The sequence below is a fragment of the Protopterus annectens genome, chromosome 11.part0, assembly GCF_019279795.1.
Source record: "Protopterus annectens isolate FY-2018-M chromosome 11.part0, PAN1.0, whole genome shotgun sequence".
NCBI classification, from domain to species: Eukaryota; Metazoa; Chordata; order Ceratodontiformes; family Protopteridae; genus Protopterus; species Protopterus annectens.
The window spans coordinates 1,195,769,497-1,195,784,819 of record NC_056745.1 but is presented as its reverse complement, the minus strand read 5'-3'; the positions used below and the strand labels follow the sequence as shown (position 1 = coordinate 1,195,784,819).

The 15,323-nt window shown below is 41.1% G+C and overlaps 1 protein-coding gene across 1 annotated transcript in view; it reads right to left on the bottom strand.

Annotated features, from left to right (window-relative positions):
* LOC122814856 (chloride anion exchanger-like) overlaps positions 1-15,323 on the bottom strand; it is a 526,231-nt gene that overhangs the window by 161,747 nt on the left and 349,161 nt on the right. The window contains exons 14-16 of the mRNA XM_044087137.1: positions 14,439-14,531; positions 11,697-11,792; positions 309-545 (exon numbers count right to left, since the gene is read on the bottom strand). Of these exons, the coding sequence (XP_043943072.1) occupies positions 309-545; positions 11,697-11,792; positions 14,439-14,531 (426 nt within the window). The remainder of the gene's footprint in view (positions 1-308; positions 546-11,696; positions 11,793-14,438; positions 14,532-15,323) is intronic.

Sequence of the window (15,323 nt, the reverse complement as noted above, 5' to 3'; positions counted from 1 at the left end):
TGCCCTCTGCAGTAGGATGTCACCCCTTTATGGGGCGGCAGTGTTTTCTGCAGTTAGAGTATTTACTTATAAACCCAAACAGCTGCATTGCACTACACAGTGATGATGTGGGCCTGTTTTTTTCTTGTAACAGTAATTTTGATTCAGTCTTAGACTTTACATCACATCCATGCCATTTTGTCGCACTTGTAGCAATCATGTCAGTAAGAAACCTTTAAATTGTTATTGTTACACTACCCACCCTTTCTAGGCATAGAATGTTACACTACCTATCCCTTCTAAGCATAGAATTTTTGAAAAATAATTACCGATTTTAGGCTGTTCATGGCAGAGTAATCGATAAAAGAGACTGCTCCAAAGTCAATAATTATGCTGTGGAAATCGACAGGAGGCACTTGGATATTGGCAGGGAGCTCAGAGTTCCAGTTGATCTGAAATGGTAAGTCTTTAGTATCTGTTGGCTTGTCCAGCTCTTCTATCACTCTGTTGTCAAATTCGTCATCTGTGTCAACATTGCTCAGAACAGCACAGGTCATAAAACCTTTCTGCTAAAAACGAAAAGAAAAGAATGGTAGAGTGTTATCCAAAGTATAGCTCCTATGTTAGCTTTGAGTTATTTAAGTTACAGTTAAAGCAGTCCATGTTGTGTTGAGACTGAAAAGTTATGGCATTTGGGGACTTTTATTAAATTTCACAGCTATCTTTTACTGTGAGCCTTAATTCCATTATTAAACACTGTTGTAAGGAAAGCTTTCCATGTAGTTCACTTGATTAGTAAAGGCATCACCTTGAGAGCAAAAGAGGTTATAACTCCCCTATACTCAGCACTTATCAGGCCCATAATTGAGAATAACGCCCCATTCAGTATGTACCATACTAAGCACCTACAGCAATTAGAGAGACCTCAGAGATTTCTAGCAAAGAATATCAAGGGCCTCCAGCATGTGCCTTACACATACTGACTAAAGTCCCTATCACTATACTCCGTATTGTATAGACTTCTTAGGGGAGACTTATGCCTGGCCTGCAGAGCACCCAAGACCCAAACCTAATGAACTTACTGCATATCTGTAAATTAAATTGGTCTATGGCTACCCATTCCAGGGACTTAAATATGGCCTGCAACTTAAATAGGACTTGCTGGAGGGAAATATTTTCATCCAGCAACTGCCATGTCTTTGGATCAGCCTCCAAATTTATGTGAAATAGAGCACCTTTGTGACACTCTTCAAGTGGAACCTGGATAAGTGGATGGGGCACAGTAAATTCTTACCAGGGATAGCATCCACATCCCTCCTGGACATGGGCAGTCACCACTAAATGCAATCTTGGGTATTGACTAGTACTTCTATGGTATTACCTTGGATTGAAATGGCCAGGATTAAAATGACTTTCAGGTCGATAGCCTAGTAATATCCTATGATCCTATTACTTACTATTAAAGTACTGCCCACCCCCACTCTTCCTCCCCTACCCACTCACTGACCCTCCTGGCCTTGTTCTTTCTATTATGTGTTATTAAGGCACTGCCCACCCCTGCTGTTCCTCCCCTAGCCACTCACTGACCCTCCTGGCCTTGTTCTTTCTATTACTTATTATTAAAACACTGCCCACCCCTGCTGTTCCTCCCCTAGCCACTCACTCACCCTCCTGGCCTTGTTCTTTCTATTACTTATTATTAAAGCACTGCTCACCCATGCTGTTCCTCTCCTAGCCACTCACTCACCCTCCTGGCCTTGTTCTTTCAATTACTTATTATTAAAGAACTGCTGTTCCTCCCCTAGCCACTCACTGACCCTCCTGGCCTTGTTCTTTCTATTACTTATTATTAAAGCACTGCCCACCCCTGCTGTTCCTCCCCTAGCCACTCACTGACCCTCCTGGCCTTGTTCTTTCTATTACTTATTATTAAAGCACTGCCCACCCCTGCTGTTCCTCCCCTAGCCACTCCTAGTTGAGGTGAAAGTAAGCTATTGGGGAGGTATTCCACATTGTGCCCATTTGTTCCATATTATGAGAGGCAGTGTTCCTGATTTAGGAGATGGAAGTTTGAGAGCTATGCTTGACGCAGGACTGGAAGCATGTATTATCTTTCTGATCTTTAAAATGCCACTAACAAAGATATTACAGTGGTTGTGTTCCAGCACTGATTTGGCAGATATTTTAATGGTGGCCCACTCATAACTTATTTCTCATTTACTTTATCAAGTCTAATCTCAGTCTTAAGCTACTTACCTTAATTGTCACATAAAACAATATCAGGAGCGTCACTAAAATCTGCACAGGATGTTTATTTTACTAGTGGCCAAGTCATCACTAGTGGATCTCTCCACTTTTTGCTCAGAACTAGATAAGTGGCAACACACTGGGTGGTGTTTGTTATGTGAAATCATTGTATGTGCTGTTCCTGTTACAGCACCAGCACATGTTAGCTGATTTTTTTACTTTTCCATTTTCTGCACATAAGTAAGGTGGTGTGGAGGGATGAATGTTCCCATGTGGGGTCACAGAAGAGCTTGTCCCTTAATCAAAATAAACTTTATTTATAGGTTCATAGGTGTTTACTAGGCTACTGACCAGAAGGGCCTTTTTAAGCCTAGCCATGCATCCCAAATCTCTGACAAGTTCTGATACCATTGATAAGTGTAAGCATGGGCCTGGGAGATGAACCATTTACAGGTTACCTCTGTCCATTAGAGACATAGTTGCCAAACCAGGGATGAATTTCTGGTTTCCCATACAATTGTCCAAGTTGCATTTGAATTGGGTTAGGGAGGAACTCTGCTTCACATGGATGGAGAGCCTGTTCCATAGACAGGGTAGTCTCTGTGATACATACCTATCTCTCCAGAAGGTCCTATTTATATAATGGGCAAGGTTTAAGTTTTTAGAATGGGTAATTCTGGTGCCATTTATTTTGTGGAGATGCAGGAGGTCCATCAGAGTGGGGTCAGACAATGCTCTGTATGCCAGGCATAGTTCTCCCCTCAAAAGCCTGTAGGAGATAGAATACAGAGATAGGGCCATGAGGCGATCTGCATAGGACATATTACTTATGCTTTGTATTATTTTAGGGGTCTATATTAGAACAATGACAGCTAAAAACAGGGAACACCCTTACTTCGACACAGCTTAACCAAAAGTACTAAATCTTGAATGGCCAGAACATTTACTTTTTCCCAGGGAAAAAAATCGCTGGGCCAAAAAAAAAAAAAAAAACGATAGGCAAAATAAAGTGGGGGGGGGGGCTTTCCCACCCACACCCCCTCTACTTAAATATACCAACTCCGAGATTGCACTACAGTGGAGGAAATGGCAAATTCCGGACAATGGTCCAGCGATTGTTTTCCCTGGGGAAAAAAAATCGCTGTTCTAGCCATTTCAGATTTAGTGCTTTCAGTTACACTGTTTCAAGATAAGGGTGTTTGCTGTTTTTAGCTGTTGATGTTCTAATATAGGCTGTTCTTTTAGTGAGGAACCTCTGTGGACATTCCAATTGTTGGATATGCCTGGTTGGGTATATACCAAAGGGGGCATTGTACTCAATGATAGGTCTGATAAATGCAGAATACAGTGGAAAAATTACTTCCTTGGACTTAGATACCATACCTTTGTTTATAAGTTGCGCAACATAGAATGATTTCCTCACCACTGCAGACATGTGATGATCAAAGTCTATATTACTATCTATGTGTGTCCCTAAGTCCCTGACTACTAGGTCAACTGTAAGTGGTGTGTTGTCAATATGATAGTTACCAGGGATGGATGACTTCCCAAAGGATACTATTATGCATTTCCTGGCATTTAGTTTTAGTCCATGGCTCTGATACCAGTTGTTTGTCTGTGTGAGCCCCTCCTGGAGAACATTTGTGTCAGTGTGAGATTCAGTGACAGCTCCTAATTTGCAATCATCTGCAAATTTAGTCAGCCAGAGACCACTGAAACTGCCCTTGACTTCTGAGAAGGAAATGCCAAAAAGGAGTGGTCCAAGGACTAATCCCTGAGGGACTCCACTTGTGACTGGCCTCTTCGTAGAGGTGGACTCCCCAGTTCTAACTTCCTGGGTCCTGTCTGTGAGCCAGTTGGCTATCCACCGGGTGACATATGGGTTTGTACCTAACCTGAGTTTGTCAACAATGCCCAAGTGGGGCTATTGTGTCAAATGCATTGGCCAGGTCAAGGTAGGCAGTGTGAATGACTTTGCCCTCATCCATTGCTTTGGTGACCTTCTCAAAGAGGTCCTCCAGGCTGAGTAGGCATGATCTGCCCTAGACGAAACTAAACTGTGTTGGGTCCAGTGTTTTGAGGTTTACTGTATCTCTATTGATCATCTCCATGATAATTCTTTCCATGGCTTTGCTTATAAGACTAGTGAGACTTATGGGTCTGTAGTTTCCAGGGTCTGTAGATGGGCCACCTTTCTGCAGAGAGATGATTGTTGCCTTTCTCTATTCATGAGGCATGAAGCCTGTTGGGAGGCTACAGCTAAATAGTAATTCCAGAGGCCATGATAGGTCATGTTTCATGCTATTTAGAAGGAATCCTGGGATACTGTCTGGACCCATTGATGCAGTGTTCTTGGCCTTAGAGAAAGCATTAAGGACCTGTTCCCTAGTGATAGTAGGGGGAGTTATATTTGATGATATTTCCTGAGGGAAGACTGAGGGGGAGAGAGGGGTAAAGTTGGAGCTGAATTTATTAGCCAGGATGTTTGCTATATCTTCTGGCTCATTATAGTTGGCTCCATTTACAATGAGATCTGAACACAACTGTGACAACTATGTATTGCCTTTCAGGTTGCAGACATAGCTAAAGAATGCTTTGTGGTTAACCTTGGCCTGGAAAGCCAAATTTACCTCAAATTTGGCTTTGGTAGACTTTATTTGTCCTCCAAGTCATTTGTTTAGTTTGATGAGAGTGCTTTTATCCTGATGGGTGCTGCACCTCCTAATTTTTGCCATGATTTTCTTCCTCCTGTTATGCAGCCTATTGATTTTGTGATTCCACCAGGGTGGCTTGTTTTTTGAGTTAGTTCTGTACTTCTTCCTGCTGGGTACAGCTGCCTCTATGCAGCTATTAACATACTTATACAGGGTTTCTGTGAACAGTTCTGCATAGGCAGAAGTGTTCTCATGGTTTATGGGGGCTTGAAATTTTGCCAGGTTCTCACTTAATAGCAGGAGGTTAGCCTTAGAATAGTTCCTGAATATTCCAGGTTTAGCTCGGGGTCCAGGTTTTATTTTTACATCAAAGAAACCATTTGGTGGTCTGACCTTACCAGAGAAGGCATTACAGTAGGCGGTGTGCAGCAGTCTCCCATATTAGTGAGGACCAGATACAGTATGGTTGTACCCCTGGTTGGTGTATTAACTATCTGGTCCAGGGAGTTTGTGTATACAAAATCCAGGAATCTCTGTGCATGCACATTTGGTGTCATAGGTTCATAGGTTCATAGGTTCATAGGTTTATACTAGGCTATCTGCCCTAAGGCATTTTTATACCTAGCCCCTTTTTTAATTTTGTGGCTAGCCCTTATATGAAAAATAAAAATACTGTAGTTTATGTGTGCTCTGTCCCAGCAGTGACACGAGATGATTCCATGATAAACCTCCCCTTCTCCACAGGTCAGTTTTTCTCTTGAACAGCCTTGAAAGCTCTTTCTTGGCTCACAGGGGATGGATTGGGATTTTATTCCACAGCATGAGGATGAGTCTCTGGAGATCTGGATCTCCCCTCCCAGCACCCTTTTATTATTTAAGTTAAGGTTTAATAAGGCTTGTTTCTAGGGTTTTTTGTGGTGGAGGATTTCCATTTGGATTTGATTATGGGTCCATCCATGATGTCCATGGCATGTCCTGCAGCACATGCATGTAGCCAGATGTATGCAACTGATGCAACTGAATAGAGCTGAGTTTCTTCAATCTGGCAGCATCTTTGGGAGTTTTTTTTTCCTTTTCTCCTTTGTTGCAGATGTCGGTGAGATACATCCTGAATGGGGGATGTGACATGAGATACATCCTGAATGGGGCATTGTACAGGGAACAATGACCTCACTAGTAGAGGGATGAAAATCCTTCCTAGATCTGGTGGGCAATGTAGAATCCATCTGGATGATGCAATGTATGAGTGTCTTAAGCTTTGTAGAAGTGTCAACTAAGGCCCCAAAAGACCTGTTGGGGTCCTCTTCTAAGCTTGGGTGGGTCCCAGTGTTGAGCCACCTGTTTATTGGTTGCTTTCCTGAATGTTATGACTATACATTTTTGGGGTTACCTTCATTTTCATGGCTCTGGCACCAGCCTTCTGTTTCATGAGTCCTTCAGGCTGTCTCCATGAGTCCTCATTTCTTCGTCCCATTGCCCAGTTTGCAGTGGTATCACTGGTCCTTGTGCAAAGCCCCACATGTTGTTTGGCTTGTACTCCAGATGCTCCTCCCATGTTGAATAGGACTTGGGCCGAGCTGATGGGGTGACAAGTACAGCCCCTGTGGGACACCACTTGTGACACCACTTGTGACTGTCCTGGTGTGTTCCGTCCTTAGTCCAGTTTTCTGTCCTTGTGTGAGTTAATGTGGGTTTTTGTTTAAGTGTTTTTTTTTAAATAGGTAGTTTTTATTGATATAGTGTCAAAAGCCTTGGGTAGGTTGTAGGGCTGTAAGGTAGGCCTGGCCATCATGGGTTCCCTTGGTGACTGTTTCAAGAAGTCGACCAAGTTCAAAAGGCATGATCTGCCCTTGACGGCCAAACTGGGTTGGGTCCAATGTCTGCAAGTCCCTATATCTTTGTTTATGAGCTCCATTATGATCCTCTCCATAGCTTTGCAGACTAGACTTGTTAAGCATGGGGCTAATTACCAGGGTCCGTCACCGCTTTTGTGGAGTGGGACCACAGTTGCGTGCCACTTCTTGGGCATGTATCCTGTGGTAAGGCTGAGATTAAACAGCTGCCTTATGTGCGGTTTAATTTCCTTTTAGCTCGTGTAGCACACAGCCAGGGACACCATCCTGATGCTTTTTAGCTTTAGAGAGCAGCTTTTCATTTGAGATGTCTGGGAGGCTACACTCTGCTGGGATAGTTATCTCTCCTTTAGGGGAGAGGGGGAAGTTTGCACTGAACCTGTCTGCCAGTATGTTGGCAATGTCTGTGGTTTCAGTGATTTTTGTATCATTTTGGACTAATTCTGAGCATATCTGGGAGTTTCCACCCAGGTTCCTAACATAGCTGAAAAGGCCTTATGATTGTCCTTTGAATCCATGGCAATTTTCTCTCAAAATTGGCCTTAGTTGATTTTATGAGTGCTCGTATTTTTTACTAATAATGATCAGGGTGACTTTCCTATGGATTTTGTTCTATCATGTAATAGCTTTCTCCTCTTATTGTAAAGTTTGTTAATGGCTGGGGTCCACCAGACTGGACGTTTGCCCTTTGTGGAAAGAGTCTTGGTTTTATTTGGGATTGCCTGATCCATGCAGTCCTGGAGGTGTTCATAGAAGGCATTTGTAAGGGCTTCCGCAGCTTGGGTTGTGGTTTCCACTGGCTCAGGGGCCTTGAAGGATACCACACCAGTGTCGTATGGGATTCCCAGTTAATAGTGGAGTAATTAAAGTCACCCACAAATATGGTATTGGGGTGGATGTTTAGTGTTTTTAATAAGCTGAAATACATGGTAGGGGTTTTCTGGGTTGTAGAGGGGGACCTATAGCTTGCAAGGAAATGGCATTGGATTTTACCTATGGTGATTTGAACATGGATCAGCTCATGTGCATTATCGTGCCTGACCAGCCTTGAAGTATATTTATTTTTTATGTAAATAGAGGCCTGTGAAGTAGCTGGCCTAAACAAACTTGTGACTACTTGTGTTCAAATGGTTGTAACTTCAGCTAGATGTTATATAACAAACCATACTGGAATGGCACTGGATACTTGTAATGCTTCAAGCTGATCAGGCTTCTTGTTCAGCTAAAGAGCGATGCTTGTTAGACTTCCTTGACATGCCTAGCTAGATGTATAATTATATCACACAAGATATCACAAACTACTGTTTTCAAAACTAGCTGCTATTGCTTAATTTAACAGTAATTCAGTTAACTTTCTCATGGTCCTGTTAAGACAATACACTTCCTCCCTTCTCACGGTCCTGTTAAGACAATACTCTTCCTCCTTTCTCACGGTCCTGTTAAGACAATACTCTTCCTCCCTTCTCACTGTCCTGTTAAGACAATACTCTTCCTCATTTCTATCATTTGAATGTAGTATTCATAGGTTTATAGGTAGGTACTAGGCTATCGGCCCTGGGGCCTATACAAGCCCAGGCAAAAAGGTACCCTGGCTTTTGCCACCCAAGAAAATTATTTTCCTGTGCTACTGTCAAGTAAAGCCACAGAGGTGATCCCCGGGGTGAATTTCCTATATCCCATCCAATCATCAAGATTTTTCTTGAAGAGTGCTAATGAGGAGCTTTGTTTGATATAGACAGGTAGTTTATTCCAGAGTATGGGAAGTCTCTGGGACAGGAATCTATCCCTCCGGCATGTTCTGTTTATTGTGGTGGCAAGGTTTAGGTCCCTAGAGCATGTATCTCGGAGGGATTGGGATTTCTTTAAGTGGAGCATGTCCAACAGCTCTGGGTTTGACATAGCTTTGTATGTTAGGCAGAGATCACCTCTGAGTAGGCGATATGCGATGGAGTAAAGCTGGAGTTTTTTTGAGATGGCCTGCATAGGGCATCTGTTTGAGGCCGGTAATCCTCTTTGTGAGGTATTTCTGCAGTCTTTCCAGTTGTTGTAGATGTCTTGTGAGGTACATACCAAAAGGGGAGTTGTACTCTATAATGGGTCTAATGAGAGATGAGTAGAGGGGAACAATGACCTCTTTTTTTCTGGATGAGAAACCTTTTGTGATGAGGTGTGCCACGTAGAAGGATTTCCTGACTTCTGTGGTGATGTTATTATCAAAGGAGAGACTACTGTCCACCAGTGTCCAAGGTCTCTTATCACACTTTCGGTGTTAAGTATACTACCGCCTATGTTGTAGTTCATGGGTACAGAGTTTTTACCAAAGGGGGTGACAGTGCACTTTTTGGCATTGAGCTTCAGGCCATGGCTTTGACACCAGGCATCTGTCTCAGTGAGGCCCTTTTGTAGGATGTCCACATCATTAGGAGTTTCGATTATGGTTCCTAGTTTGCAGTCATCTGCAAACTTCATTAGCCAAAGACCTTATGTGTTAGCTTGTACTTCAGAGAAGTAGATACCAAACAGGAAAGGACCCAGGACTGAACATTGTGGTACTCCACTTGTCACTGGTCTGAAGTCGAATTTGGAGTCTGCTACTTTCACAGTGTGGGTTCTGTCAGTGAACCAGTTGGCAACCCATCTTGTGACATAGGGATTTATACCTAGTTTAGTGAGTTTATCTATAATTCCAGAGTGGGGGATGGTGTCAAAAGCCTTGGCAAGATCTAAATAGGCTGTGTGGACCACCTTACCCTTGTCTACGGCTTTGGTGACTGCTTCAAAGAAGTCTATCAGGTTTAGGAGACATGATCTGCCTTTTACAAACCCGAACTGGGTGGGGTCCAGAGTTTGGAGATTACCAATGTCTTTGTTTATAAGTTCCATGATGATATGTTCCATGGCCTTGCAGACCAGGCTCGTCAGGCTAATGGGGCGCTAGTTCCCGGGGTCTGTGGATGCTCCCCCCTTGTGGAGTGGGATAACTGTTGCTGTGCGCCATTCAGCAGGCACAAAACCTGAGGTGAGGCTATGATTGAACATGATACTTAGGTGGGGTGCCATTTCATTCTGTAGTTCGTGTAGAACGCAGCCTGAGATGTTGTCTGGTCCAATGGATGCTGAGTTCTTGGCTTTGGAGAGTGTGTTTTTTACCTGTGCAGCCGTGATTTACAGGAACTTTGCGTTCTTCCAGTATAGAGATGGGTTCTTTAGGGGGTGAGAGGGGGGTAAAGTTAGCACTAAACCTATTTGCCAGGATGTTGGCAATATCAGTTGGGTCTGTATATTTAGTGCCATTGTGCTGTAACTCTGAGTGTTGCCTCTGAGATTCTTGACATAGCTATAGAATGCTTTGTGATTGTCTTTAGAATCAGTGGCAATTTTGTTTTCATAACTAGCTTTGGAGGATTTTATCAGGGATTGCAGCTTCTTACTGAGGCTGACCAGGGAGCTCCTCTACTCATGGGATTTTGCTCTCTTTTACAACAGTTTCTTCCTTCTGTTGTACAGTTTGTTTATGGTAGGGGACCACCAGATTGGCTTCCTTTTTTTGAAGGATAGCATCTTGGTTCTGTTTGGGATAGCACGATCCATGCACTCATGTAAGTGCTTATAAAGTGCAATTGTGTAGGCTTCAGTAGTCGTAACTGTATTGTCTATCTGCATGGGTGCCATGAAGTTCACCGCTTCTGTCTTAAGAAGCATGAAGCTGGCTTTGGAGAAATTTTTTACCATGGTTTCCTTAATGGGGGGTGGGGGCAGGATGTGGATACCTAGGGTATAGCTTTTGGTCGGATCGAACCAATGAGGCATTGACTTCAGGTGTGGAACACCGGTCATTCATGTTGTTAATGACTAGATCTAGGATATTGTTGCCCCTGGTGGGGGTGTGGATAAGTTGATCCAGGGCATTGAAGTTTATGAATTCCAGAAAGTGTTGAGCGAAGGAGTTGGTATTAATGGTGGGGTAGTTGAAATCGACCATTATTAGGGTGTTTGGTTGAACCCTAATATTTTCCAGTACATCAAGAAAAGAGGAGTGGGAATCCTGGGACATGGTGGGTGATCTGTAGCAAGCTACAATTTGGATTGCAGTTTTGCCCAGAGTTAGTTGCACTTGGATAACCTTGGCTGCATTATGCTGAGCAACTAGCCTGGAGGTGTGGATATGGACATACCTCTGCCTTTGGCGTTCCAGTCCAGGTTACATGGCCGAAACATTCACCTGCAGTTCCCTGAAGCCACAATTTTGTTTTGTGAGATATGTATGAAATTTATAGATGGTATTTATTGACCTCTGCCTGTCATACAGAATGCACAAATCTCATTCTCATCTTTCAAGTTAGCAAGTTTGAGCAGTATTTCCCTCCAAAAATATATTACTTTGTGATCTCTTCTGTTTTTGTCTGTGGGTCTGAAAACAGTGTTGTCATCTATTCTTGACTAAAACTTAGAACTCTATTGATGATAGTTGCTTAGTTACAGTTTTAAATCCTGATCTGCATACTTTCCTCATGTATGCACTTTAGTATTACATTCTCCATCCTTTAATTCTGCTGATTCACTTTCCCTGCTGTGTATCCTTAGCCTAGTCCTGTGTTTTGTGCAACTACAGAACATTATTCGCTTTTACAAGTACAGAGCTAACTAACTGGCGGCATACACAAGTATGCCTGTATTTTCATCTTTCTTTTCATCCTTCTTAATGTTTATCTCCTTACATGCTTACAGGTGAAATTTCTGTGTTTTTAAAATATTTGTTTTGATTTTTCAGATAAGGAGTTTACTACGTTTGTTGTAAGATGATATTCATAACAATTCACGCACACAAAGTATATCTTGTGTTGACTGTTGTTATTGTTGATATTGTTAACACTAACACGTTTAAAGTGTAATTTGTGTTGGTTACTATCACAAGTTTTAGATATGAACAATATATGCTTCTTCTGGAAACATTTAAACTTACAGATGTTACTTGCAGCTCTCCTTTCTTCAAAAGCTTTCTGATTTTTCTAATGGCTTTGTTTCGCTTACGAAGTACTCTCAGTGGATTAAACCCAACCTGCAACAGTAAAATAGTGGAAGTTTAATGTTCATTACTGCAGTACTTAACATACTCATAACTTCTGTTGTATTTGCTTTCATTTTTCAGGGTGATCTTAATCCATTTAGCAAAAATGGAGGATTTCCAAATATTTAACACTTATTTGTTGAAATTCCTTGTGCAATATAGCTTTTCAGAACACGCTAACAGCATTAAGGTAGCACATACCAGAAATTGTTCACTTGCTTCTACTTTCTGTTTACTTTCAGTGTATTTAGCTATACTACATACATGAAGTGTTAGTGCTTGGGCAAGTCACTAATCCATTCTCAAAAATAAGTCTGTTATAAATGTCTGTATAGAATGAATATACATCATATTGTAACAGTCCAGCCCTTTTATCCAAACATCCCCCTTACAAGCTAATATGATTTGAAGTAGATTTACAGATCTATTTTAAAATAATATTTAATGCATCCTCTATGTCATAATTATTTGTATTACAGCCACATATATTAGTTATAGTTACATTATATTTTCATCAGTGGTGTTTGATATGGATGCTATGCTAACACAAATATGTGATGTTATATAAGATTAAACAATTCAATATTAAGTTTACTGCACTGAAAAATGTTATAATGAGTGCTAAATATAACAAAGACAGATAGAGTTAAATTAGGAGATGAGTGACGTTTCCATCCAAGCGGCCTCAGAATGCAAGTGCTCAGTAAAGTAGTTAGGTAACTGGAAGGGAACTAATTCTTGGGGTGCTTGTCAGGTTACATAAATACAACTATAAATGGTGGAAAACAGGGAACCATTAAAGTAACGAGGTACAGTAATGGGAATAAAAAGGTCAACATGATGGAGGAGATTACTGTGAGCTAATGAGAACAGAGAATGTAAGTAGAGAGAAACAGCAGCAAGCATAGTATGTTGAAGTGAGCGTTATGCAGCATGGAGATCCGTGTAAACTACGTTGGAAGCTTCAAGAGACCAATATAAAGGCCAGGAGGAACATGCCTAGGATTCAGCAAGATTATCACCACCAGCACTGATTGGCTATCTCAGGACTGCCAGTTAGTGCAGCGGTGGTAATCTCCTAATTAGAGACACTGTAAAGCCACCCCCAAAATCCCTCAATATCAGCTAATTACCACGTCTCTGAATCGAACAGTGTGCTACTAGAACTGAGCATGGTAGTGTTCCCCCAACCAGCCCGTGTCTTGTAGCTGTACAGGTACTTCCCAAAACACACACATGCACACACACACACACACACACACACACACACACACACACACACACACACACACACACACACACACACACACACACACACACACACACATTTACATTCAGGCACCTGCAAACAGACTCCTACAGACATGCTCACCCTCACAAAATCATTAACTCACACAGTTGCATGCATGCCCCCCGACATATATAAATAGGAAGTGTAAGTACATGTTCATGATTAATGTATTAGTTAGCTGTACCATGCCCCCCGACATATATAAATAGGAAGTGTAAGTACATGTTCATGATTAATGTATTAGTTAGCTGTACCATGCCCCCCGACATATATAAATAGGAAGTGTAAGTACATGTTCATGATTAATGTATTAGTTAGCTGTACCATGCCCCCCGACATATATAAATAGGAAGTGTAAGTACATATTCATGATTAATGTATTAGTTAGCTGTAGCATATGTTTTGAAAAATAGGATCTAGCCAAAGGAAAGTGAAAAGAATATTCGGTGGATGTCACCACTGTACTGTTCAAGAAAAATTAGCAGTTTGGCTGAACAGTTCAGGGCAACCAGTTTATATAGTTTTAGATTTCTTGTTTTTAGGGCTAAACTCACATAGCATAATTTGACACAGAAGCTTTATAACCCACAGATGTCTAAACAATGCAACATAACTTTCATATGGAAGCTTATGGCATTTTTGTATTTCACAACTGCAGATGCTTTACTAGATCCATTTTTCCTATAGCTGTATACAACAGTGCATGTCTGATAACCAGCCACCACTACTAGTATTTAGTCTGACAAAATTAATTTGCAGTTTTCAAATGCAGGTAGTAGACATACACATGGTTTCTTCCAGTTTAACAATCTAAATAAATAAATGAATGCATAAATACACTAAGTCTGCACTAAACAAGACTTCTATATAACTGCAGTGGATCATTTTCAGAGAGGTGTCACATTCACACCTAGTGTGTTTGCTTATTTGTTCTGCAGCTTCATGAACTGACCTACCCATACAATGTATTGGTCTCCATATATAATCTACAAACATTTTTTTTGTATTTTAATATTGCTTGTTTCTAACATTAATTCATCAGTACCTATTACTCTCTGGGTTAGGTGTGTCAGAAAGCAAACATTAAGGAAATCAAAGTTGAAATGTATTCATTGACCTCTCTTACATGATGTCATAAACTATTCACTTTTGTTGAGGCATATGGTTTGACAACTCTCCCATTAGGTCACAGATGTGGAATTTACAAACACAATGACATCAAAAACAGAGGTTATTTTGAAAGTTAAGTAAATTGATAATAATTTCCTGAAATATTTTTTAAAACTAAAGAAGGAGTTATTAAATATATATATGAGAGCAGAATGGAAGAAAGAAAAATAACTTACAGCAGCTATCAGCTTTTCCTTGAAGAAATCGATATTAGCAAAAAAGATGGGAGAAGGACACCTGAAAATCTTCACTCCTTCTAGTTCATAGATCTAAAAGATATAATGAAACATGTATGTTAAATAGAATTTCAGCAACAGAAAAGATACTTAGATTGAATCAATTTTAATTCATCCACTTTACAGAGAAGACAACACACACCAGTCTGTATAGCACTGACTCTCTACAGAAAATGGTCACACAATAGCCCTGCAGTCACTAGAGAAAGAAGACATAGCTGTCTGGAAAGAAAGTGACATAATGGGCAGTATTCATAGTTGCTTGCACAAATGACATAGGGATACTCCTGATACTTACAAATGAGCATGGCAAAGGTGCGATTAATTGACACAATTTACACTAATGTGTAAGGCCTGAAAAATAATGAAATGCAAATGAGAAATTTTGTAAAGCGTAGTATGATAATGAGGCAGTTTTGCAATTCATAGTGCAACATCCCTGCTGTATGCAGATCCATTGTTAAATGTGGTGCTTCGCCTTTGATATTTGAGATGCAATTCACAAACTTGTTTATCCAAGTATGCACAAGCACTTCCCTGACATACAAATTAATTATTTCCCATAGCAGCCCCTTCATTAGTTTGTATTAAGTATGCACAGGCACTAAAATGACACTATAAATTATTTTGCCCAGCAATCACTTCAGTAGTCTGACCGTGTAGGCACAACCATGTCTCTGACATGTAAATGAATTATTTCCCCCCAGTCACCCCTTCAGTAACATGCCCTAGTATGTACCAGCACTAAAATTAAACATTCTCCCAAGCAACCCTTCAGTAATATGTTTAGGTATGCACAAGTACCAAAATTAAACATTCACCCAA